This window comes from Metopolophium dirhodum, chromosome 4, assembly GCF_019925205.1.
Source record: "Metopolophium dirhodum isolate CAU chromosome 4, ASM1992520v1, whole genome shotgun sequence".
NCBI classification, from domain to species: domain Eukaryota; kingdom Metazoa; phylum Arthropoda; class Insecta; order Hemiptera; family Aphididae; genus Metopolophium; species Metopolophium dirhodum.
Genome location: NC_083563.1, coordinates 3,047,760 through 3,072,577, shown reverse-complemented (window position 1 = coordinate 3,072,577; position 24,818 = coordinate 3,047,760). Strand labels below are relative to the sequence as shown.

The window sequence follows — 24,818 nt, the reverse complement described above, 5'->3', positions numbered from 1 at the left end:
ATCTAAATAGTGTGATAATATTTTCGTTTTATTTTTGTTTAACGGTATTAAACTTTTATTAACTGATGAAATTCAATAACTGAATATTGATTTACTAACAATTGTATATTATATTATACCACAAATAATTAAATTAAAGCACTGTAAACTTGCATATTATTTAATTCTTTTTGTTTTTTTCAACGAGTGGTTTTATTTCTGATGGTTGCAATGCGTTTGAATACTTTTGTAAATTCTTCAACATTATTATAAATAAACAATTCAATCAATTATTTTGTTTGTATTATCATTGCAATTTACGTTTATTGTAATACAGTTTAAATGTACAACTAACCAATAGTTGGATTGAAAATATATTAAAAATGTAATTGTATCTACAACATAATAATATATTTTACCATTTGTCGAACCCTCGGTATACTATTGTACAACTTTTATGAGTTAAGTGTAACTAATTCACTAGTAGAAAACTCTATCTATAATTTGATCGGACCCGGGTTAATATTGTACTTTGGTTTGGCCACGACGTGTCAGTTTGTTTTTTTGAAAAACTTTTATGAGAAACAATGATATCAACACATAAATTTGTTCAAGCATTTACGATTCTTTCGGTGTAACGAACCTTAGGATTTCGATTATATGTTCACCCTCGACCATTTTTCCGACCCAATCTTAAATCAAAAACGTCACATATGCCTTTACCATGTAAATCTCTAAGTACTTTACACCCGACCCTGCCTTGGTTCCATAATCGCGTTTACCTACGGATCCCATTAGGAGATATATCGAAATCTATCTCTATGTATTTCTCATGTATATTATGTATTATAAATGTCGTAATAATACCGAGTGTTATTTGTAACAGCTTTAATGGTATGGCGTGTTTAGTATTTGAATAAAATACTATCTACCTATATATTAAAATAAACCAAAAATGTTTTACTTTTAATGCTACCATATTGGATACGCCCAACAAAATTCATTTTAGTATTATCGTGGATAGAAACAATTTTATATATTTATTAATTATAATACAGAATGTTATCTATCTAGAAAACACCAAATGAATGTAGAAGTAAAATAAATGTGTTGGCTCAATATTTTTGTATAATTCAATTTTTTTTCATAAATTGAAATACCTATTCAGAACATTCATATACTTATACTACAGTGTGAAGAAATCGTTGTTGGGGAGAATCAATATTCACATTTAAACATTTGATTATACATCCAACAGGTAAATTGACAATAGAGTATTGTTCTTTAGAAAAATTTCGTCTTCCTTTAACTCAAAGTTCAAATGGAATAAAAAAGTTCCTACTCTCGAATTCCGATTTATGATATTTGAATTTTGAAGGGAATTTCAAGAGGGAATTGAGGGGAACTTTTTGAGAAATTTCATGATAAAGCTCGAGTTACCGAGTATCAACAGAAGTATGAAATATACTTTACTACTTCTTCGGTATATGCATACGTAATTTTACGTGTAGTTTGCTTATAACACGAATACAAGTTTAAAGAACAATACAATTAACATGTTTAAACTTAATGTTCATTTTTACACAGTATTTATGGTGTAGTATTTTACTGAATCACTTTCGATTAGTTGCTTTATAAAAATATGTAAGAGGAAATTATAAGTATACTTATTATGTTTAAGTAAAGCAGTGACATATCTAATTCTCTTGGTTGTTGTGAAGGGGGGGGTAAAAATTAATTTTTGACAAATTTTATCTAAAAATGATTCATCAATGAATTTTTATATTATTTAAAACTTTTTTTTTTTGGGCGGGGGGGGGGGGGTGGGTGCAATTCCCCTGGATACGTCAATGAAGTAGAGTAGTTAACTGGCCAAAAACCTAAAATAAATTATGAAGCTGGTGGAGCATTCTACGAGTGAGGGTAGGCAGAGCCACGGTTAGACATTGATGCGAAAAGGTTTTAAGCGTCAACTGCGGCGCGTGGTGCTAAGAAAGGACGGATCACATGGCTAGGGTCAATGATAAGAAGGCCTAGGGAGGAGCGAATAGCGAAGTAGTTATGAGGGGATGTGTATTTTTTTAAGTAAAAATAGGCAGCTAATGATAGAAATTGGTTTTGGACCAACTCTATACATAGTTGATAACGGGCCTAATACGAGTGGTACACGACCAAAATGGAGCGGACAAGGGAGAAATTAAGTGGTTTCCGAAAAATGACATTGAGTAACATTTTCCGAGATTAAGAGTAAGTCTAGCACATAGAACACAGTTACATAAATAATTAAGGTCAGACAGCAGAAGAATTCTGCAATAAAAACTGATTGTCCTGTAAAATTGAATGTCGCCAGAATGTAAAAAAAAACTTTGGAATAGGAAAAGGTAGCCTCGTAGGACAACATTAGAAGGTAAGGCAAAAGTATCGGTGGTACCAGCATGAACCGTCACAATTTTTTTTTGAGAGGTAAGATTATAGAACTGAAGCCGGGAGAGCTATGGGCCGCAAATTCAAAGTGTGTCTAGCACAGATATAAGGAACCTATGAACAATCGCGTCAAATGCTTTATTAAAATCAATAACCATCTAATAGCCATTTATCTTCAAAGCTTTTCAAAATGTTAATTGTGAAAGAAAGAGTGCTTGTAAGCTGTAACAATGGATTTGCCTAACTACGCTGGTCGTTAACAAATTTGCAGTTAAGGTTTCTTTGTATACACGAGTAGACAATTAATTCAAACAATGTGGACAGGTGTGGGAGTGTGGAGATGGGTGTGTTAATTGAGTACAAGAGATACATCGACCAACTTTAAGTATGGGGTAATAGACTTGTTTTCCAGATTACAGGAGATATACCTTCATCTAGAGAGCACGTAAAAGATTGTTGATTAAAAAATATACTAGAGATCATTTGTAGCTAAAAAGTAGGTAAGTGAAATACTGTCAAGGCCGTTCAAAAATATATTTTCTTAAGAATCGAGATTGGATTGAACGTATTCAATATTAGAGGCAATAGTTGGAACGAATATCATATGGATAAAAATTGATAAGTGAAAGATTAAAAGAAGGAGGTAGATGATTATTGAATGTATAGAAAAAGTATTTCGAGATAAATTAAGTTGTATGAAACAATGAGAGAGTCAGCCCATTCGTTGTTAAGAGAGACAGAAGGAATAATATTTATGTACTAGTTTAAACATTTTGTGAACTTTTAAAAGGAAGTAGAGTTAGAGATAAGCATGCGCACGGGTATATTAATATAGGAATTATTACCATATTTTTCTAAACGCTTACATTTAGCTTAGAGTTAAAAAAAAAATCAGCAGCCGATTTACTTACTATACTTGCTACAACTATACTTACATGCTCTCTGACCAAATTTGTTTTTTTATCGAGTAACTGGATGATTTTTAGAAAGTTTTGAGATGCCAACATTTTGGAGAGTATTGATGCCAGAGCTAACACAATTTTAGTACCTAACAGTGATGTTAGGCTATCCTTTTCCTTGCGTACTCCGAGGTCAGTATAAACCCACAGAATTTCAAGACACTCCTTTATTGTCCGATCAAGAACAGCTGTGATTGCACGAAAGGAACCCTTTCACTACTAGACCGCTTAGAAACGTTGAAATCATAAAAATTGAAAAGCAATTTCTTGAGATGGAAAAATGACTTTAATGGTTTAGAGAGCCTAGGGCTATTTTTCCCCGTCTGAACAACTTTGTGTTAGATGGAAGAGATAATGAATTCTGTGGCAAAATTCCGATTGACTTGATCCTGCCAAGTGTACTGAGTAAGTGTCGGTGGCAGAAAACTGTCCAGGAAGGGTAGGTACCATCAATGGCAATAGTGGTCGGCCGTGGTACAGTGGTTGGAGTAGGGCCAGAGAATTATATAAGCGTGGAAAAACACTAACTACTTAGTATTTTATTTGATAGAGAGAAGATGAAGATATATACTGTAGATATTTTTATAATCAAATAATCACATCTTATTCGTTGTAATAATAATAATAATAATAATAATAATAATAATAATTAATAATATTAAAAATACTTTGCATTTTTTTTTACTATTACTGTTTTTTTTCTATAATTCTTGATTCATATAATATAAAAATTTTATTTTTATGCTATAGAATAAAATACTGTTCATTCCGGCTAACTGAAGTACTCTTCTCTATTGTTGTCGTGTTTTATTCACCATTCCAATAGTAATATTAGAGCAGCAATATGCCGCCGCCATCAATTCGGACAATAAACTAAAGACTGTATTCGATTTACGATGCCAGTCGTCTAATGGCAACTCCAGCTCATTCGCCTGAATCAGACAATGTTTACGAAAAAGCATACTCGGTAAGTACTAAAATGGTTTTTTTTTTAGTTTATTACATCGTTTAAAATGTTTGAACCGAAAAAATATTATTGTAAAATACATTTTTTGAAATATAGTGTGGATATTTTAAAAATCTATTGGACTTTCAATTTTATTTTTATTTTTGAATAATAAAAAACGAAATATCATATATGAAAATATTACCTTAATGAATTAAACTTGTATTTATATTAGGATATAATATGCATATTAAACTTATGCTATGCTAGTGTTATAAGGTGTTCCTTTTTTAAAAAAAAAATGTTGTGTAGCCATTTCTTATTTTGTTTACTGTTTTTGTACTATCGTAGAAATAGTCCGGGAATTCTATAAACTACCTTAATCTATTCAGGATTTTCGCTAAGTTGCATACATAATAATATTATGCTTAATTTTCTGTCTTATGTGATGCAAAAGTATTATAATGTATTTGATAAAACTCTAGTAGAAAATATAAGATTTTATTTATTTGCCTTAACAACTGCAAGTGTTTATAAATTTATTTCTCGTATAATTTGGTAATTTTAGTTTTTACAACTTCGATTTTAACGATAGCATTGAGTTCTTCTAACTTGGGTGAGAGAACTTTAAAGTATGTTGGTTTCCATCGACATTCCACTTACGAAATGTAAGTGTCATGATCATACATGGGTAAGTTTTAAACATTGGCTGAGTTATATATGTAATTCATTGTTAGAAGTCATTGTACGGATAAGAGGTGAAAGTAATTCAATAAAAATATAGTTAATTTGGTGATCGGCGTTTAAAGTCATAGGTATAATAGTAAAAAGTAACTTGTGGTATAAACTGTATAAAGTCTGTTACGGAAAGAACTTAAAGTGAGCACGTGTTAGGGATGAGTGATGTAATGGACTTTAGAATGTTAATATGTTTTTCGTTCGCTACAAATGCACTTTCAAATTTTCATAAGTATTTTGATCTCTTTTATTTTTAAAACATTAGTTTAATATGATAGAGCAACCACCTTATATAAAAAAAACTTGAATAATCAATTTCAAGTTAATGAGGAATAGTTACTTTATTGTTTGTAATTTATGTTATACTTTGGTCTAATGTGATCCACTTGAATAGAACATCTATTTAGTATTTGCTTTATTTTTTATTTTTTATTTTTTATTATTTATTTTTGTTTTATTCTAATTAAAACCAGGAAGATAACAATATATTATATTTTGTATTAAGGTATTTGAATTCCTACTCGGTTTATTTAGACTGTACGATTATTTATTTTAATAATAACCAATGCTCATAAAAAAATATATATAGAAAACAGAGCATCCTATGCAATATGCACGTTATGTAGGCCATTGTTTTTGATGAGTGTTGCAGGAGCAGGTATTTTAAAATTAAATTTGAAAGCGACTACTATTACATTCGAAAGACGATTCTGAGCCGAGCTTCGTTTACTATAGTGTTTATTTCATTCTACAAACTTTAAGTGCTAATAAAATGAAATGGTGAATACAGATCTTCTAAAAATATAAAATATAGATAGTACGCTTATATAGGTACACATATTTTACGAATGATGATAAATATTATACTATCTATATATTATTGTGAATAATTATATAAATAATAAAGCAAAATTTTCCTTAAAAGGTCTCAATTTCAAAAACTAATCTTATCAAATTCACTAAAAATATGTAATAAAATATATTTTTTGTTGTATGTATAATATTATACAAATATGAAGGTTTCATCTATTTAGTACTATTGTAGCTATACATCAAATATTTGACAAATAAATATTAAGATTTAGCAGTAGGTAACACAGTCATACAGATATAGCAACAATATAGGCTTAGCCCCTCCCAAATATTTATCTAGCCTCCACATTATAGGTACAAATACAAATTAAAAAGTAAGTAGTTTTTAGTTTGTATCTGTACCTATTATATTTAATATCATCAATATCAATTTTTTTTAATTTTAACCAAGCAATTTTTAGCACTAAGCTTCTTATCACCAAAAATCATAATTTATAACGAGTTAATAAAATAATTTAAAAAAAAAATTATCGACAATTTTGAGGGTTTTTTTAATTTGAAAAATTCGTTTTTTTTTTCTATAAAAAATAAAAAATTTGTAATAGAACCGTTTAACGAGTTTCGAACCGGCGACGGTGTGCGTCACAACCAATGCCTTAGTTCACTCGGCCACTTCGTCCCTTATTTGTCTATTGTTAGTAGCCAGTCGGTATATTAGTTATGAGGGTGCGGGGGCAAAGCCCCTGCGGGTCTGTGCTACTAATAAAATTCTACCCCCCTCCAAAAAAAAATTTACTTTTGTTGCGCCTATGCACACAGACCTAAAACCTTTCATGAAAAATGAGAATTATATGAATAAGTTAATGTACCTAAATTATTAGTTAAAGATGTTATTAACGTATGAAAAATTGTAGTAAAATTGAGTTATGTTAATCTTTTTGATATAGTATAATATTATTATACATAGGTAATGTATTCTATAATATTTTAAATCAGTTTAGTTATTAAATATTAATCTTTTCATAGTAATTTTTTTTTTAACAAACTTATTTAAGCTCAATGGTTTTCATAGTTTTGCATTTGTGAATAAATTAAAATGAGTTAATTTCTTGAAAAGTCTGAGTTTGTTAAAATTATATTTTTTTCCTTGGCTGAATATTTAGTTATTTAAATAATCACGTCAAAAAGTTGTTTTATATTCATTATTTATAATAATAAAAAATGAAAAATGTAGTAATTCATTTTAGGTGGCGTGTCTTGCAACTATGTAATGTTATATGTATATAGTATATTATAATATAATACAATGTACGATGTATGCAAATGAATATATGTACAATGTACACTCATTATTTTGAAAAGTAATAACTTTATTTGAAATTTGGAATTTGGAAAACATAAAATTTGTGATTTTAAAATCTTAAGAAAATTTTTAAACAAAAATTAGATGTATGTATCCACAATCAAACTAATAGATTTTGTATGTATAAATAAGCATTTAAAGTTCACGAAATAGGAGTACAAATGTGTAACTGAATTCCTTTAAAAAATTACATTATTATTATCTTAATGCTGTTCTAAAATAAAATACATACTTTATAATTAGTAATCTAACAATCCAATTAATTCATCTCATATTTATTCATCATCATATCTTATCAAAAATATTCTGCTTCAGATGATAGAAGTTAAGAAAATAATTTAAATTTAAAAATCAAAAGTTCATTCAAAATTGTTACCAACATCTGATCATATAATTAAATCAATATATATTATATAATATTTTAGAACTTAGAACTTAAATATCTTACAATTTCAAAAATATCCAAAAATATTAACAATCTTATGAAACATTGAGAGTTCATTGCTAATATAGTTCTTCTGTATAATAGTGTATAAACATATACGAGGAACCAATTACTATTGTGTCATTTATTTTATGTTTAGGTACCTTCTTTAAATCTTAGCAACCTTAGACAGGATGAATAATAATGTAAATAAAATATGTTAGGACAAAATGTCCAAATATACATGTATATATAACAGGTATAATATATTATATATATTATATAATATTTATTTTAAATTAAATAACTTATACTTTAGTATCTTTCTTTTTACTAAATTCAACAGTAATTAAAATAAACGACATTTCAACAGTGTATCCCACGCGTTCAAAAATCCACTAAGTAGGATTTGATTTCATCGTGATACAATATTATAAAATATTCAATGATTTAAAGTTTAAATAATAAATAGATAAATTAATTAAAATATTATTGATTGGTTTATTGGTTTTAGATTCTGAGTGGAGAGAACGAATGTATTGTATTTACATTGATGTGTGTGTGTTTTATTTATTGTTATCTGTCTGTCATCAACATTTAAAATAAAAATAAATCATATAAATGCTCCAATTTTCGAGAACAGAATCTTTTATAATAGAAAAGTGAATCAAATTGGTACTTTTGAGAGGTAAAAATTTCCAGTTGTAGTTGTTTTAGAAAGCGTCAGGAAAAACAAAAAAAAAATTGTAATTTTTAAGGAAAACCAAATTTTTTGGTGTAACTTAAAAAATAAAAATTAATAACCGTAGACTAAGACATTTCACCATATATTTATATCAGAATTTTCCATATTTTATAACATTTTCGAAATATTTTGATTCTTTTTGAGCTAATTATAGCCTTAAGAAATTTTTAGAATTTTTTAAAATTATTGTCAATAAATCTTTTTCACTTCGTAAAAAGCTTGACAACTTAATGAAAGATCGCAGTTTCATTAATGTAAGTTCAAAAATATAAAAGATAAATAGGCACGTTTATTTTTTATATGAATTTAAAGTTCAAATTTTGACAAAATTTCGAAAATTTTAAAATTATTTTTAGGTTAGAAATTTATAAAATTTTTTCTTTTCTTATCTAATATTAAACATTTTAATAGAAGATTCTGCACTAATTTTTCTATTCAAAACAAAACAAAAAAAAATAACCGGAAAGATACATTGATTTTTTAGTAGCGTTTAAATTAAAAAAAATTTCGATATTTTGGATATTCACCGGTAAATTAATGAATTTTCATCTATCAATTTTTGATATTTTATAGTAATTCAAAAACGAATAAAAGTAGAAACTCGTAGTTTTTACCAAATATTAAATTGGTAATTTTCCATACACGTTAAAATTTTCAAACTATATTGAATCTTTTTGAGCTATTTATAGACATGAAAAATTATCCACATTTTGTAAATTATTTTTCATTTAAAAATTTGTAAAAGTTTTTCTTTTTACAGCTAACCTTCTAACCTTAGATATTATAACAGAGAGTCTCAACAAGTTTTTATATTTCTATCAACAAAACAAATGTCCATCGGTAAGTTATGCTGTAAGTAAATTTTAGTTATGAGATATTTTCGATTTGTACAAGTATGTTTTGATGACACAGCGTCTCAGCTCAGAATCGTTTTTGTATGCATGTATCTATGTATATCAGTATGATTTATCATTGAATTCAAATATAATATATACATTACAACGACATGTTCCAGAACTAGTAACTACTGTACCGCAGAGTGGTACCCACTTGTCCACCTTTTTTAAACTATATTTATGTGCGTTATGAATATAATAGATATTAGATATGTATAGGTACTGCACTCGTTAACTTTTAAATTAAATAAGGTTTACTCTTTTTAAGTTTTATTTTTTATTGTTAGTTAATTGTTTATTATTGATATAATTTATAACATAAAAAATTTAAATGATTAAATAATACATTTTTATCATCATATTTTTATTTCAAAACATAAAATAAATTTTTTATCGCAAATAAAAGCTTAACAAAATGTATAGTTTGTTTATATTATGTAACCTTTAATAAATAGGATGTATCTTATATTTTATTTTGAGCAAGGAATCTATTGGCCTTATAATACTCTTTTTTTTACTTTGAAAAATATAAAAACGATAATCATCAATCCATACATTCATTAATCATTATAATATTTATTTTTCATATACTAAACAAATTAAAATATTACATAGGTACATAATAATATAATATATTATAGATATATAATCGAAGAATGTTCTTATAATTGATACGTAAGTACATAAATAAAATAGCTTTAACAGGTCAAATGAATAAATTAATTGTGACTTTCAAGTAAATAACGAGACATTTTAAATATTATTTATGTTAAATTGTTTGCATTAAGAACATAATGTAGTGGCTTAAAATAATTCATATTTTTTTTTGCGTTGAAAAAAAAAGATATAATTTACAGAATTACATACTGTTTATTATTCGATGAAAAAAAGTAGCAAACAGAGCAACTCAATTTACAGTAAAGTTACAATTAATTTATCATTTAAAATTTTAGGATTCAATCTAAAACATTGTTTATCATATAGATTTGGCATTTATATTTAAAATAAATTGTTCTTAAAAAACAATACTTAATAATTTATACATCAAAAATAGTTTATTTGTTAATTTTTAACTATCTATTCTATTTCTACAAAAATAGAAAATATGCTTTAATGTTTTATGCCAGTTGTAATACAACTTAGAAATATTTTTAATATGTGATAACAATAACTTTAGCTATAAGAACACATCCAGCCATATAATAGGGTCTAGGGTTAAATCTAGCTTAAGAAATCGTAAGTATAAACAATAAAGAACAGAAACGACATAATATAAAAACGTTTTTCATTACAAGGCATTACCTCGTTATAGTTGTTACTAACCTAATTTGTTTTCACTTGAAAGTTTTAAAAGTTAATCCAATGAGATAGCTACTGGATTAACATAATACCTATACTTAAAATATATAAAACATATGAAATGTAAGTCTGTGAAATCAAAATAGTTTTTAAGTGAAAGAGCCATTTCTTTTCTGTTGGATGTTCGTTAAATTAGTATAAAATTCACTTTGAGTAAAAACCCATAATATTAACAACAACCCGATTTTTAATATTTTTCATTTTTATATTTTGAGTGAAGCAATGATGATTACTAAATAATAATTATTAGTTAATTTGTAACATTTAAAACAATTTTTAGAACCTTAAGATTTTAATATTGTACAAAAAATGTATTTTAGTAATAATATTATATTACATTTTATTATAATTTAATAATATATATAAATAAAACGTTTTAAATGTTGATAAGAAATGAAACCTGTACAAAGTTAACAATTTGTATTTTCTCATTGAATTATAAAATCCAACGACACTTATCACGTTAATACATCTTGAATATTTTTTAATATCATTATACTGTTATTAAAATTAAAATAATAATATCATGTTAAAAACCAATAAATTATGTACCTATTGCATTTGACATTTGAAGCACAGGTGCTTTCGATTTGTGTACCCAACATCTTTCAAGTACACGGTGGTTATTTACCTAACATGAGATTTTTATTGAAAAACTTACATAAACGACTAGAACTTTTCTTCGTAAGTTTTATACCCTTAACATTTGTTATATTTGGTGTACAGTTATGATGCAGATAAAGAAAAGTTATAAGTACAAAATGTTTTATTCTAATAATAAAATTGCATAGTTAATTGATATTATAACTTGTAAATTGTGATATATGAGTGCATTTAATAATTTCACCAGTTATTTTGTAAAAACACATACTATAGTATTTGCACATAGGTACCAGGTACCTACTACCTATACTTATAAAAATAGTCGTTGAAAAAAATAACTTTCTGTTATCATGCTTTTGGCATTAACGGTTAAGTTGAATAATGATTTTTGAATTTTTGATCATATCCCTTGATGTGTTTAATTGTAAATGTTAAATTCATCATTTGGCTCCTAGCCCATGTTATGAACGTAGCAAGGTTGCCAACTAATTAGAGTATTAGACTATATTACTACTAAAACAGATTTGTTATGTTTAATAAATCTTGTAATAAAATCAATTAAATTGTTTAATAATGTTTATTTAGTTTCAATAAGTCTTCAACTACTTCTTAAGAAATATACGTGAGTGTCTATTTGCAAAGTATTTGATGTCAATTGAAGACTAAGCTAAGCTATTTACGGAATAATTTTAGTTTTTCAAATTAGAAATTAGGTATCTATGCTTACCTACATACCTGCATAGCTGTAATTTAACAAGACATTTAAATAAAAAATATATTGTGTGTTATAATACAACTAATACATTTATTAAACACTGTGGTATCAATTACAGTTATAAAAAAATACTTTAAATGTGAGGGTTAGTAATTGAAATGAAAAACTGCAATGCTTAAATTTTATATTTAATCAAAAATATATATTATTATAAGAATTTTTTTTTATTTTACCCATTCAAAAAATCAACACTATCATAAATTATTACATTTGTTAGAAACTCATGTTTTTCGTGTAAACCTTAGTTAATTTGCGTTTAATGGATTGAAAATCTTGGATCAGAAAAATTAATATAAAATAAAGGTACCTATTTTTTAACCCATCTATTTAATAAACTTAATTTAACAATTTTAAAACATACCGAATCTAGTGCTGGTTTAAAATTTCCTGAAATATAGGTGAAACCATAATCTATAGAAAAATAATATACAATTTCCATAGAATAAACAATCATAAGTACGAGAAATTTGCGGTACTAACAAAGTTGTCAGAATTTGAATTTACATACATTTAAAAAAATGTACAAAAGTTTATATTTTGTTTTTACGAATATGCAATTTGCAATATTATCTAAATGTCTTAAATAAAATACAGTAATAATTAATAATATTACGTCTTTTAAATTTGTTATTATAACGCTAAAATGTGTTTAGCACTTCAAGTTTAGTAATTCACAAATTCACATCATTAATACAAAATCGTTTCAAAATGTACTGATGTATATCACTTTTTAGTTTATATGTACGTGTTTTCTTTACTAACTTATACAAAACTGTAAATTGTTCATGTAAAGTATAATATACTTTGTCGGTACATCTTAATATTTTATTATTTAAATTTGTCCAAAACACTCGTGTTATAATATTTGTTTACCGTTTATAAACTAGTGAAATTGTTATGATAGTACTTACTTAAAATCCTGTTGAACATCAGAACATTATCATTATAAAATACAGTAGGTAGGTACTTATAATAATATGTTATTATTATGTTATAACTATAGATTGGTAGGTATCTAATTTTAATTGTTTTAATTTTTAACTGAATTAAAATAACAATTGTATGGAATATTGTCAATAAACGGATATAAAAACCAGGCAAGTCGCTCCGCTGTACCTATAGTATTTGCTAACTTGCTAAGTGTAGGTACGTGTAATATGGACATTACCTACACTGAGTAAGCCATTGCAATGAATGTGTACACTTTTAATAAAATGATAAATGATTGTATACAATGAAAAACGATTCTGGTCAGAGACTGTGTGTCAGTCTTTATTTATAAGGATATTTTATAATAATTTATATACGTATCTTATATTATTATTAGAAACTTATTTCTCTATTAGTATTTTGTAATATTATACGTTACCTGTGTTGAAAAAAAAATTGGAAGTTTCAATCACCTATTTATAGCTTGAAATCAATCCAAATATTTTGAAAGTTGAATTGTGTACACACAATTATTTAATAATAGAATGTACTAAGTTTATACGATTAATGTTTTTTGAATAATCACAAAATATCAAAAACCGTTAGAGGATAAATCGCTATTTATCGCACGAATATACAATGTAAAAACTATAATATTGTTGTATAACTGATGCATTCATCGGTCCACTCGGAATCCAAAGTCAGATAAACAAAAAGTAAAATTAGTAAATAATGTGTAATAAATAATAAAAATTACTGTATTTCGTATTCTGTGATATCAATAATTCGAAATAGAATGGATATATTTTCCATTGATAATACCAGGCACACTGTATTAATTACCTACTCTGTCTCTGTGCACCTGTAATTATTTACATTATAATAATGCGATTGTAATTTGTACGTAAACTCGGGACCGTGTATAATGTCGTATATGAACGTGGGTGTCCCTAGACCCCTGCACAATATAACATTTATCCTTTTCCGCTAAGGACACCTGACCTTACATAAGAAGCTATTTTCGATTTCATTCAAGCACACCGTCGATTTACTTGCGAGGTTGGGTACAAACCACCCCCAAATCGTTTCACACGCACATTTTGGGTGTAGTTCCATCACTTTTATCGCAGGTATAGGTATGAAATGCGTAGGTACTCGGTGATCAGTTAACGGTATTCCCAAAGATGTATTATACCTAGGAGCTCATATTATCTGCATGTACAACCCACGGCCGACATAACCACCGCCAGTGGAATGTGTGTGTCAAATCCGTCGCATTTGCATTAAACCATGTGAAATAGCACCTGGTTTGTCTGCTCACCACCCGCCCGTGTGCGTGTCATACATAATGCGTTTTAATGTCGTTCACCGATATTTGATGCAGAATTCGAATCAACTCGCATAAAACGGTTGCTGGAATTTCGCAGCGGGTATTCATGGCAGTCCCCGGCAAATGTATGCGAATTAAATCGCCTATATTATAACAACTATCCCCAGAGTACTTATGCAAAACGCAGTATTTTTGAAACCCATGCCACGTTGCCTTAATATGTTGTTATATTATTTCCCCAACGCTCATAAATTTCTGAGGGTAACACCATAGTTACCCATGTCGCACAGAGGTTATTTCTATATTTTACACCCTTTCGAAACTATTTGTGTCTTACTATCATATAATAAATTAACTGAAATTCTTATATGGCGCGTGTGCATGATAATAATATTAGGTATAATATATTTATGTACAGATGTAATGTATCCATTTATTTGGTATTCTACACTAGAGTCGTAAAAACATTTTCATGATTTTTTTATTTACAATAAATTATGCCCAATACCAATGTATACTTAACTAAGATGACCTGCTATTACTTTCTATGTATTGTTTCTGTGAAATTGCTCTGCAGTAAAAATTGCTTATATTTAATTAATATTTAAGCTAGTGAAAAAAACTTTAAAATGTGAAATCCTACTGTGTAGTGCAATCATAAATAATGTTACTCATATAAAACCAATCCAGTTAAAATTCGATTTTTGTCAATAATTGATATAAAATTAATTTTGTTTAAAAACAAATACGTTAAAAAATGCAAAAATAATAAAAAAAAATTAATTATGTGACATTGATATATTGTACTTGTACCATTGATTTTAATTCTGGTTTTGATTTTTTGTGATAATATATAAACGTATATAAACGTAGTTACGTAGCTACCTATTTATTAATTTCAAAATAATTACAGAAAATGTGATACATTTACGTTGTGAATAAAATGTTATTAACCTTTGAAGCAGTAATCTATATACCTACATATATATAAAAAACTTGTCCTGACTCCTGAATGAATGACTGATTCGTTATTGCCTAGCCGGAGACTACTGAATCTAATATTAGTACGACATTTGGTCTGTAGTTTCGTTTTATAATGTAGGAATCCACTAAGAAAATTTTTTCCCAAAATTCAAATTTTAAAGAGGCCCTGAAACAAGGATTTTGAGGTTCACGGTGGAAATAGATAGAAATTTTTTTTATTTATAAATGGTTACCATTCGTTGCAAATTATAATAGTACCATATAGCAGAAATAAGTATTTTTTTTATATATATATAAATGGTTGCCATTGGTTACTCGGGCAGATGAGGTAAAAGCATGAATCAAATCGTCGTTTTTATGGCCTCGATTAGAGATACTATATCTTAAAACCAAATGTATGTTTGTAGCTTATACTCAAAAAATACTCGATTGATTTTTACGAAAATATTGTTAGACACATCGGAAAAGTATAGAAAGTAAGTAGTTTAAAATATAAATTTTAAATCCACTCCGTGACTTGCTAGTGGCGGTTGTCCATCTAGGTCGAATTATTTCACAAAGCACAAAGTATACTGACTCCGATTTGCCCGTGAAGGCGTGAACTGAGGTACACTAAAACTGAGATACACTCAAACCGAGATACACTTATAATCGCAAAAAGGCGAAGCCCGGTTATTCAGCTAGTTAATAATAAAATTAACATAGTAAATCGCCCAATTTTCTTATAAATTACAGCCATACACTTAATCATCATTCTCCCATCGCTTTCTGAACTAGGGTTATGCTCAATAAGATAAAACAAATTATTCCTACATTTCATCCCAAAGCATTTAAAACTATCACTGATCATGTCATCAGATTCAACGAATCACAACTACTTATACCACCTCTTTTAAAAGAAACATTTTACGTTACATAACGGCTGTCTTTCTGGGCATAAATCAAGTCTTTGAAAAATTATAGCACCACTGATTAGGACTAAAATTTAATTCACTAACTTTCCTCAAATATCTACTTGAAACTATATTTTCCTTCATATGTCAGAATAGGAACCAATTTCCCCCAACCTCACAAAATACAAGCCGGAGACTCTCGACGCTCTGCAGTTCTAGGACCAACCATCTTCAATATCTACTGTCAAGATATCCCAAATCCAAAAACCTCTTAACTGGTGATGTTTGCTGATAATAATAATAATAATAATAATAATAATAATAATTTAAAACAACTCCCTGGAATATTTAATTCAAAATCTCCAACTATCCCTAATCACGGTAAGTGGTAACCATCTGGCTCAAAAAATAAAAACTTAATCCGAATCCAACAAAAAGTGCAACAAAAATCTTTACCCTAAGACAATACAAAGAGCTCATTCTTTGCAGCTCATTCTCATAGAAACCTAAGTTATAGAATTGAATAAAAAAATAACTCAGTCAAATACCTCTGATTATTCCTGGACACAAAACTGACGTGATAAAAGCCATTTAAATAAAAAAAAATTGCACAAGAATATGTAATAAGAAGTATCCTCTATTCTTTAGTTAACTATAAATCAACGTTTCAAATAAAAACATCTCTTATTGTACATCTTAATAATTCGACCACTAATCACTTATAGATGCTTCAGCCTCTTCAACAAAATAATCAAAATTCAAATCCTCAAAACAAGTTTATGAAGATAACTATGCCTAAAGACCACATGGCTCTTGAGGAACAGGCAAATTCACGACATAGGAATACCTCTCCTCCAAGTTTGGATAAAAAACCAATTCAAATATTCCACATCAATTGCAATGCCTCCGATAGAACACCGTTCTGCCGCTTTGGAACCAAAATAAAAATACCAGAAACTACCACAAGACAAAACTTATCAGATAACAACCAAGATCAGATGAACAATAAATTAACAAATTATAACAAAAAATATAAATGCATAATAACAATTAATGTAGTGCTATAAAATATATTGTCATTATTCATAATTACATTTTAAAACTTGTAAAATCATGCGATTCGCTGACACATTTCTAATAAATTAATTTAAAAAATAATAATAATATCTATGCATGTTTATAATAAAATATTTATGTATATTCATTACTTATAATAATATAAGTATCTACCTATATGGTTTAAAACAAAAATTTTCAAATGTCGATTAAAATTCAGGAAAATTATTTTGAATGCAGTTTTATGAAAATCTATAACCTTTTGATACATTAAAAATGTATTATAAATTTCTTCATTGAATGTATTTAAATTCCTGTAAATATTTTATTTGTTCACACCTTTAATCATATGATATTATTTTTATAGTATGTAAGACTATAAAGTATAATATATTAGATTTGAAGGAAATGTGCATAAATTTAGAAAATTATACTGTTCATATTATATTAACTGTAAATAATACCTATGACGTATTATAGTTTTATATTATTTTTTTTATTTTATTATTTTTATATTTTTTCGTAACAGTTTTTTTTAGAAAAGGTGGTAGAAAGTTCAAAAGTTTCTTGAAACTATATTTCTTGATTGTAAGTCAAGTCAAGTCGGTACTTTTAAGAGTCATTTTTTTTTTTATCAGTATTTTCACATAGTGTAAGGACAGAGAAGTGTTGAAGAAATGGAATAATTTAAGTAGTTTATCCGAACTCCACTCAGAATCGTTTTTCGAATACAAAAGACTATCATTGCTTTAAAATTCAACATCACAATAATATCACAACGTAATTTACAAATATAACACACCCACCCCAGTTTTCCATCCAAATTCATATTGTATTAGACTTTTTTAATCTTAATATCGTTGATCTAAAACCGTATATTAGGTAATATCCATTTAAATTTCTTCGAAGGATTATCTGATCATGCAAACTGGTTGCTTGTATTAAAAACGCATTATTTCAGTCAAAAGAATAAATCACAATAATATATTTTATGTACGTTTTAAGGACTTTATATCGTCTGTTGCAGATGTTGGAGCTATTATCACGCTAGAAATTATAATAGGTACCTAGCCGAACGATTATAAGAAACTGAAAAGTTTGACTAATTGAGTGCTTACTCATTCACTCTATTAGTGACTATTATATATAATATTATGTAACATGTTTAATCCTTATGTACATTATTCTGGAGGTGCATTGATTATTGTTCGTCTGCCTATAATTAGAAATAATAATTTATGGTACATTTATATACAATTACTCAAAACTAGTTATGCTCTAAATGCTCCTGTAAACAGAAATATGAGATTAGATAATAATAACCAAATTTATTTATCTAATTTTAACTGTGTTGTATCTTTTTGTAATTATATTATTGTTTATTACATTTTATGCGTGAATTATTTTTTATTATATTCGTTATCATTCATCATCTTTATTGTCTTTTTACCGTTTAAATCCACCGTGTTATTATACTTATATCTAAAACTTTTATTGGGCATTAGACCGTTTAAATAAATAAATAAATAAACATCATTTTCGTGATAGATTTATAATATATAAAATACATACTATTTTCACTTTTAGAATTTGAAACCGTATCATTTTTTTACAGTTATGGCTGATAGGTATTAATGATAGATTTTGATACACGATAAAAAAATTAGCATTAATATCTACTTTATAATATTTTAAAGATAACATTTTATAAAAAATCTATTATCGTTTTTTTTTTTTTTTTTTACTTACTATACAATTGTAACGATACAAATTATGATGTTAGTAAATTATTAATATACGAAGAATGTAATTAATAATTTAAACATTCGTTTAAAAGTAAAACTGTATAAGAGTTAAATATATTTAATGTGATTATTAAAAACTGAAGAAGATTGATGAGTTTCTAAGTATTAGTTACATTACCTACTGTCGGTAACAACTAACAATTCATTTTCAAAATAATTCGTTATACATTTTAATTGATGCTTACTACTCGAACAGCTGTTTTCTTTTAGCACTTCCAGAGTTTAATATTTTATAATTTTTACTACTGATACTGACACTTTTTTTGTTGTAATTGATTAACTTAAAACTGTGAACCACATTTCAGCATATTTTATTTTAACAGTAAATCCTTATTTAATTTTGATAACATTTTATTTAGTTGTAAGTTTAAAAAGAAAGGAAGTGAATATACTCTACACACGAATTTTAAGTTTTACTAAATGAATGATGTTGAATAAATTATGAACATAAAATTAATAACATTATTTTTTTCTACAAATTGTTTTAATAAACAATATTATTCTATTAAACGGCGAAAAATCATATTGGTACTTATTATTACATAAGAGAGCTTATTTAATTATTTCATTTTGGCTAAATTGTAAATTATGGTCTAGTTACTAAATAGATATAAGTACTCGTACAATATTCAATAGGTATCAATTACAATTTATATTGAATAAAATCTGGTCTCGCAGTATTTTCCTGTAGGTATATCTTATTTTTCCTAGGCTATCCCCTGAGCAAAGTTTGAGTTCATCAATTTGGTCAATTTTTAGCAATATTAACGGAGAATCGTATTGTTTTTTTTTTTTTTAACTATCTATATAGGATAACAAATGAAACAAATAATTCATTTTAGATTAAAATATTAACAAAATAATAAATTGTAATTTTTATTTTATTTTATAATAGAATAATAATTAGTAATGAATAGTAATTTAAAAATGATAATAATTATTTAATAAATTATGTTATAGGTACCATTACGAGTATTACCAGAGTATTGTATATAATATCATAAAGTTAAAATACATAAGTTTAATATTAAATGACCATCACAGTCTCTCTCTTTCTCTTTCTAGTCCATACTTTAAATGAATTCATACATCGAACATTATTTTGAATTGTTATTATAAACGGAAGGGAGTGGCATATTTTATATTCTGTATAAGTATCTCAAGACGATATAAACGCTTAATCGCCAAATTCGAATCACTTTCTTAGGTACCTATTAAACTGTTTTTATATTTATTTTTATTTTATCCTTTATTGGAATATTAAATAAATAGCCACGAATGACTCTTGGGACATTCATGGTGTCTAAGTTCTATAATAGACGTTACTACCGTTACGTATCCGACAAATTACTGGCGAATATTTGATAGGATTGTAAAAACATAATTTTCGTTGCGCATCCGAATAAGTTCCTCTATCCAGCCCATTAAATTCCATTTACTTATTCCACCACCACGCATATTACTTCATATTTTCTACATCTGGCAATGTGTTGTTTATTGAAAGAGCTCATTCTGGTGATTTAGTTATTTTTGTATTAATTTGTTTTCATCGCACCATCTACATTCGACGCAGTATATCGATTAATGATCATCATTAATGAACACATATTTTAGTAAACACGTACCTTTTTTTCTTATGTTAAAATTATAATGTCTTACCAAATTGTATAATAATATACATATTACTATTATTATTATTTTCTGTGTGATGAACGTTGTGATATCGACGTTTATCATATAAAAGAGCTTAAAAAAATATATTACATTACATTTCTTTAGATAAAGCGAAAGTCGGTGTTTTATATCGACGAAAGCCATGTCAGATAATATTATAAAGGGTAGAATACTTATTTTGTATACATTAGGACGTACACTACACTGAATGATAGAAAATAATAACTAACAACGCCCGATAACGTTTTCGTAGTTTAGTATGGTTCGGGTGGATCATAAACCTTCTCGATTTGTATTTACTCGGTAACTCGTGTAAAAATATGCATTACAAATTACAATATAATATAAAAAAGAACATTTTTGAAAAAAAAAAATGAACGATTTGTGCATTATACCTACATTATATTTGAGATAATATAATATTGTACAATACACTTTTAAGTTGGCACCATTTTAGGGTGGTGAGTGTATCACGCATGGTCTCCGATAACGTAATTTCCAATAAGTACTTAAAATGTGTTTATTATTTTATCACCGTGGTGCCCCAGTGGAAAAACTTAGATTATCCTTTACAGAGAGAATTTGAATTATTGACGCGCTGAAATCGGTGTGCCGGAGTGGCAGTCGCACAGCCCACACACAATGCACTAGTGTAAAAAGTAAAAACTCATTGTAGCGTGTCCGATTGCGTTAAAAACTTTTTATACAGCATCCGAGCTAGTGATCACTATCGTTTTTATTATCATTATTATATATAATTTTTTTTTTTTTTTTTGAGCTTAAGTGTTCAACAACTACTTACAACGTTCCTATCTATAAAGGTTAAGTAATAATATTTTGTTTGGGTAGCATAAAATCGTATTCACGTGGTAGTATACATGGTACAGAAGTCATTAACCCGTTCGATAAACACTTTGGAGAATATACGTCTGTTTTTAGTGTTTTAACAACTATACATTTTATAGAGCCGTTCGGCGGTACTCGGGTCACAAATAATAGTGAAACATAAAATTATACAATATTTAAAAGAATAATCTGATATTGAAAAGACAAAATACGCACGTACCTCGTAAGTGGCAGTTACACCTACCATATTCCTGACGTCAGTAGGTCTTACACCGATCGTCGGGGTCGTGACTCAAGCCTAATTTTTATCAATGGTATAATCAAGTTTTTAAGTCTATGTAGGCATTTTGAATGGAAAATGGGTGGACAGTTGAGTAATATGTAGACCTTCTCTATAATGTATTTGTATAGACGTTGACAACACTGCACGCAGTTCTCACTAGATAAGCATATTGTCTGAAAATCCAATTACATTTTAAAATGTTACACTTTGACCAAAAAAGGATTCGGCTAACGATAAATAAATGTAAAATTAGGTAATTTGTATTTATAATTTTTAACATTCCACGTAAAACCGCAACCATCATTAACTGTATAGGTACTGAAATGTATAGATTAATCATGAGAAAAAAACAAGAGATAGTAAGTAAAGTTTTGTCTAAAAATAAATGTTATAATTTTATGAAAAATTAATAATTTTAATGTATAAGTATTATAGACATAGACTTGCTTTACATAATGTCTTTGAACAGAGTAGGTCATTAATATTCCCAATTTCAATGCTTTTCATTATATTATTATAGAACATTAAGATCTATATAGATACACATATGTACATATATGTATATATATGTACTAACTAATACCTTTCATATACTTTTTATTTGTAAAAAGTGTAACCATTTACCAAATGTCCTCTATTATTAATTATTACAAAATTGTTTTACATAATATTATATATAATGTCTAAAAAATTTGATTTTTTAAACTATCAGTTATTTTATTATTTAAAAACATTTTACTATTTATACATATAATATATAAAAAGATACATACATAATAGGTACCTAGGTATTAATGTATTATATTTGAATTACGTATCTTTATGCTAAAAATAATTATTGATTGACATTATTTGAGAAAAATAATACTCATTGTAATTTATTAATTGTTTAAACAATTTAAAAAATCTAATACATAATTTAAAATTATTTCAAGTTCATGACAAGACAATTTATCATAATGATGTTAGTGTTATAATAACATCACTTAATGTCAACCGACCAGAGTTTAGTAACTTTCATGACATAAATACAAATACATACTATTATACAAGCAGAAGTAATTATGCACATCAAGTCTAAGTTGGTTCTATAATTGTATCATCAAATTATGTTTTTTCATTTTATTATATTTTAGCAACCTACCAACTATTTGAAAGTTTGTATTTGTTTCACATAAATAATAAATTTTAAACACATACTCATTATTTATGTACCTATACTTTTATACTTATAAAAACTTCTAATACAAAATACTATGATTATCTTTCATATTATTGGCATGCACCACAGCATAATAGCTTAGGCCTAAATTATATATTTTAATATAGAAAGTGGTATTGTAATAATTATGGATAGTACTAATTTAAATCAAAATACGAAATTACACCGAGGATCGACAGTTGTGCACTTGTGCAGTAGATGTACAATTTTACAATTTAACTATTAACTATTCATCTTATTATACCATTGAAAATTTAATAAACATGCCGAATGCCTATGCCATGAAATTGTAATTTCTAATGTGGTATTCGACTATTTCCATACCTAAATGTTGATAAAAAGTAAACATATCATAATGTGATTATGATATTATAATGCAGTGTTTTACAAAAAAATGACCAAACACCACCTTACGAAAAAAAGGAATAATTTTAACAAGCATTTATTAAAAACTATGCGGGGCACTTAAATAATATTATACTTTTGAAAGGGTCACAATATTTTTGTAATTGTCGCCAACCCTTACGGAAAAGTCCTGCGTGTGACATTGACAGTTGTACCTACATATACATTTACTAAGAAATACTAATTTAATGTTCGGTTTTTATTGTTCATTAATATTTCTTATCTGATAACTACCATAGGAATTACTTTATTACGGAGTATTAAATAATATTATGATCTAAACGTAGTAAGTTTGTATGATTTATAAATTCTTATTATGTGAATGCAAACAAAGTGAAAAAGTTTTATTTAGTGCCAGCAGAAACAATAGAACCCTGGAAAGGTCGTTGTCGTCCGCGCTGTCAAGAACTTTCGGTTAGTTTGGACTAGTCTTAGTCTTCTACTCTTCTCGTACATACTGAGTTAGGCTCCTGTACATTTATATATTACCCTTATCATGGTGTTGATATAATTCATGATTATACGTCAGCAATTATTCCACCGTTAATATTATATTATAATATTTTATAATTTAATTTATTAATAAGTTTAAAATGGGTATTAAGTTTATGAAATATTTATTTTAATTTATCATACAAGTTACGATAACGTTTTACCAAATTGGACTAACTCAACATAGTAAATTAATGTACCCATTTTTTGAAAAATTAGGTAGGTACCATTGAAAAGTAATTAAATAACTTTAATCGGTCGATTATTAAAAATATAATTAAATTACTTTATCGTACATTCGTGCATTTTAGAAATTCTACTTTGCATATTTTTACATGTTTGAGCATATTTTAGGGTTTGAGCATATATTATTATATAATAAAGCATATTTTACATATTTTAATAGTTTATACCAACAAAAATTGACAAAATTAATAGCTTGCAAAGGTTGTATGCAAACTTCAACATTGTATGTAATATAATCATTGGCTAATAGGTACATAATATCAATCTCGGTGCAACGAAAATATAAAATGCAGTTGTAGCTCATTTGTGGGAAATGTTAGGCCTAGATTATTAGGTACATTATTTTTCATCGACAGCGATTTTCATTACTTTTATTTCCATTGGGCGTTATACGTATTTTCTCGTTGTTAACAATGAATTTTATCAATGGTTTTCAGTTTAGAGATTATAATTCAGACCAATATGTGCTGGTTAAAATTGAGAAATCCATTTGTGGACTGCAGTAAGGTTACGTATCGTGACATTTGTCTATACATATACGACAGATGATTTTCCAACGTCCGATGGTTTATAGTGGGTTTTATATTAGAAAAAAATATTATTTTAACATAAAATAAGTCACCCTCGC

At 27.1% G+C, this 24,818-nt stretch overlaps 1 protein-coding gene across 3 annotated transcripts in view; it reads left to right on the top strand.

Annotated features, from left to right (window-relative positions):
• The window catches only part of LOC132942648 (uncharacterized), a 227,546-nt gene that overhangs the window by 128,204 nt on the left and 74,524 nt on the right, over positions 1–24,818 (top strand). Inside the window, exon 2 of one of the 3 annotated variants that reach the window (XM_061011215.1) lies at positions 4,113–4,329. The exons of the other annotated variants lie outside the window; for them this stretch is intronic. Within the exon in view, the coding sequence (XP_060867198.1) occupies positions 4,273–4,329 (57 nt within the window). The 5' untranslated portion in view covers positions 4,113–4,272. The remainder of the gene's footprint in view (positions 1–4,112; positions 4,330–24,818) is intronic. 3 annotated transcript variants of the gene reach the window in all.